The 3,275-nt window shown below is 36.6% G+C and overlaps 1 protein-coding gene across 1 annotated transcript in view; it reads right to left on the bottom strand.

Moving 5' to 3' along the window:
* Positions 1–170: 170 nt before the first annotated feature.
* The window catches only part of SLC38A6 (solute carrier family 38, member 6), a gene marked incomplete at both ends in the record, with an annotated part of 13,018 nt that continues 9,913 nt past the window's right edge, over positions 171–3,275 (bottom strand). The window contains 4 exons of the mRNA XM_009576323.1: positions 171–271; positions 958–1,037; positions 2,583–2,636; positions 2,831–2,896. Coding sequence (XP_009574618.1) covers positions 171–271; positions 958–1,037; positions 2,583–2,636; positions 2,831–2,896 — 301 coding nt within the window. The remainder of the gene's footprint in view (positions 272–957; positions 1,038–2,582; positions 2,637–2,830; positions 2,897–3,275) is intronic.

Genomic DNA, 3,275 nt, shown 5'->3' with positions numbered 1-3,275 from the left:
CCCTGCCACTGAAGGGAGCGAGGAAATACATACTTAAGACTTCACAGGAACAAGATTTCTGAGGATTCAAGTATATCAATGCACAAACAAGCCTGAAGTACTCCAGACAGAATGCATTTATCATTTATTATTAGCCTTCTTTCTAAAGAATACTTGAAGAATATACTTACCATAAAATGTCAGGTACCCAAATAGAGCAGACATAAAGTAAATAAGGAAACTCAGACCAATTCCTATCACAGTTACATTCTGCATTCTACTTTTGGATGGACTAAAACGCAAAAAAATCAGAAAATTAGTGTTGCTTAGTCTGTATTGTGGACTATTAAACACAAAGCAATCTACATTAAAAAAAAAATAGCAGTTTGCCTTTCATAAGAAAGCATCCTCTTAATTTATGGCCACAGAGTATTTGCTGAGGTCTATGCTGTCAGTAACATTTAGGGTTTTTAGAAGTATTTTTAATCTGGTAATTAAAGGGCACTTTTCATGCAGAAAACTAACATTGTCCCCATCTTGTAGGTAATTTAGACATACCAGAATAATTTTTAAATCAAAATTTTGATTTATACAGGATGATATATATTCAGAGCCAGGAACAGAATCTGGGTCAAAAAAACCACTGAATCAGATATGGCCAAATGCAGATTCAGTTACAGCAATAAAAATTAACTAGTAAGTACCTTAGCAAATGACCTTTTTTCTCCAGATTGTTCAGGCCAGGACAATGTACTGACATTGATGATGGAACCATATTTGCTACTTTTCTCTCCTGTAAGAGAGGAAAAGCCAGTACAGACTAAAACTGTACATTTCCCAAAAAACATGAAAGCTACTTAATTTGCATTGTTTGATGGCACTGACTTGAAAATAAAAATTATTCAAGATTAATTTAGGGAAAATATTACAGAAATATTACCACTGTATTTTAATATTGCATGTGTTTTCATACATTACCTTCGGAGCTCACAATAGATGGGTAAGACTGAGGTATGGCAGAGAAAAGAGAAGGCCATAGTTGGTATTGCATAAGCACTCTAAAATAGAAGAAAAACATCTTGTAGGTTTTTTGTTATTACAGATGGTTGGAAAAATATCTGGATGAATTCAGAAGTCAGTTCAAGCGTTGGAAGTCAGTGGAAATCTTTCCACATTAATGCTTTGAGATAAATCTCCACAACACAGAATGGCATCTCTGAATCATTCCACAAAAAATGGACCTTTTCAACTAGTATCTCTTCAAGTCATGGTCATAGCTTACCATTTCATGATCAGGAGAGGTCATGCTGTCTATAAGCCCACAACTGATAGATTCTTTTTTAGCTATTTTGAGGCCAAGTACTTACGTAAAAAGAGTAGGATTTGCCCCAGAGTCAGCGTATCATTCATGAAATTTTCTAAGAAGTTTTCTAAATTCTAATATCCATAGCTACCTGTCAAATTACTGATTCCTTCATTCTGACTTCACTATTTTCTTATTATTCCTTCACAAAAATTTGGATACAGCATCCAGAAAATACAACATGCTTTGGCATCTAAAGTTGTAAAATAGTTATATAATTAAAGTTGCAACCACACAATTAGTGGTATATTATTCCAAAAACTTGTAATAGAAGAGATGAATCATCTAGTATAGCTTACTTCAATTGCCAAGTGGAATAAGCTGAACTATAACAAACACTTTTGTGCTGACATAATCAGGCCCGTACTGGTAAAAATATGCCACTTGCTACTGATAAAGTTAAAATTTTTAAAAAAGTAGAGATGAGTCCCAAGATTGTCAAAGCACAAAAGGCCAGACAAAAGGCCAGAATCTCAGGGTAGATGTTTCTGGTCAAAGCAAAATTTCTTCTTTGATCTCATGTTTACATTGCCCAAGCTTTTTTTTTTCCCCTCTCTTTTTCTTGGGAGGGTGGGGGTGGATTTTGCTTTTTCAGACAAATGCAACCAACTGTGTCCCTCCTGAATTCCACTACGCTACAGGCCTATCCCAGATTTATTCTTCCCTTTTTCCCTTCCTCTTCACCCCACAGAGACTAGAGTTCTACATGATACTTCCTCTCCTGCAAGCCTTGATGGGTGGTGACATGATTTAAATGCCACATTAATTAACAAATACCAGAGCTGGCATCCAATGAAATGCACAAGATAGCATTAGGCCTGAAGAATTAGCTTCAGGTAAGAAAAAACTAAGGTTAGGTCCAGGCAGTTTCAGGAAACCTGTTCTACCTCGCCAGGAACTAGAAGTGTGCATACAGCCAAGTAGCACTGACTTCCAGCTGAGGGCATATTAAGTTGGCTTGATCCGACTGCATCATGAAGCTGACCACTGCTGCATCTGTTACACTTTATACTTCAGTCATATTTGCAAAATGTTTTCATAAATGCTAACTTGGACACCCAGCCTTCATATAAAAAAGAAAGAGTGAGACTGGATAACACTTGGCAGCAGGTATAGGAAATATTTCAGCAGCCTATAACTAGTTTTATAGAAGAATAGCTTACCCTGGATAGAGTTTAAACCCCAATTCTTTAAAAACCACCACCCCCCTTTAAGTTTGCGTATTGTTAATAGAGATTACCTCTTTTGAAAGATGAAAGAGCCTTGCTTTACAATCCCCAGTAGAATTTGAAACCTGTAAGACATACATGCAAAAAAAAGGCATAATGAAAGAATAAGCCCAAACCACAAACATGAAACTTTTTAGTTTCTGTGATGATTAAGAAAAGAAGGAATTTAAATTACAAGTAATTCTGAAAGTGTTAATGTAAAAAAAGCATTACAGTTACTAATAAAATTAGAACAACTTCAAAACAGCATGCACTTTACCTGTAAAGTCTCTGTGGCACTACTTAGAGGTAGAGGACAAGGGATCGACCATTTTTTTATCATAATCTGCAAAGATAGCATATTTAATGTATGAATGATACCCTAAAAATCAGTTTAAATTTAGAGATACGGAGCTAAAATATCAGACTGTTGGTATACAAAGCAGGGAGCTACACCCATACTAAATTAACAGGCTTGACTGGTAGATATAGTTAGGCCACAAGAAGGAAACTTGACAGAAAAACTTGTCAGTGCCATTCCATACAGCTGCTTACTATGCACAGCTGGCAGCCTTATGGCGTGCCTTTCTGGAGGTGGTGCGCTGAAATGAGCTCTGACATTAACTGAAATACAACCAGCACTCCGCATTCACTCTCTCTGTGCTCCACGCTAACTGCCGCCCATACAGAATAGCTGCTGTGTTAGCTATCCCAGGCTCTTTCCC

The sequence above is a fragment of the Fulmarus glacialis genome, unplaced genomic scaffold (assembly GCF_000690835.1).
Source record: "Fulmarus glacialis isolate BGI_N327 unplaced genomic scaffold, ASM69083v1 scaffold34654, whole genome shotgun sequence".
NCBI lineage: Eukaryota > Metazoa > Chordata > Aves > Procellariiformes > Procellariidae > Fulmarus > Fulmarus glacialis.
The sequence above is the reverse complement of the archived record's forward strand: the minus strand, read 5'-3'. Positions and strand labels throughout refer to the sequence as shown.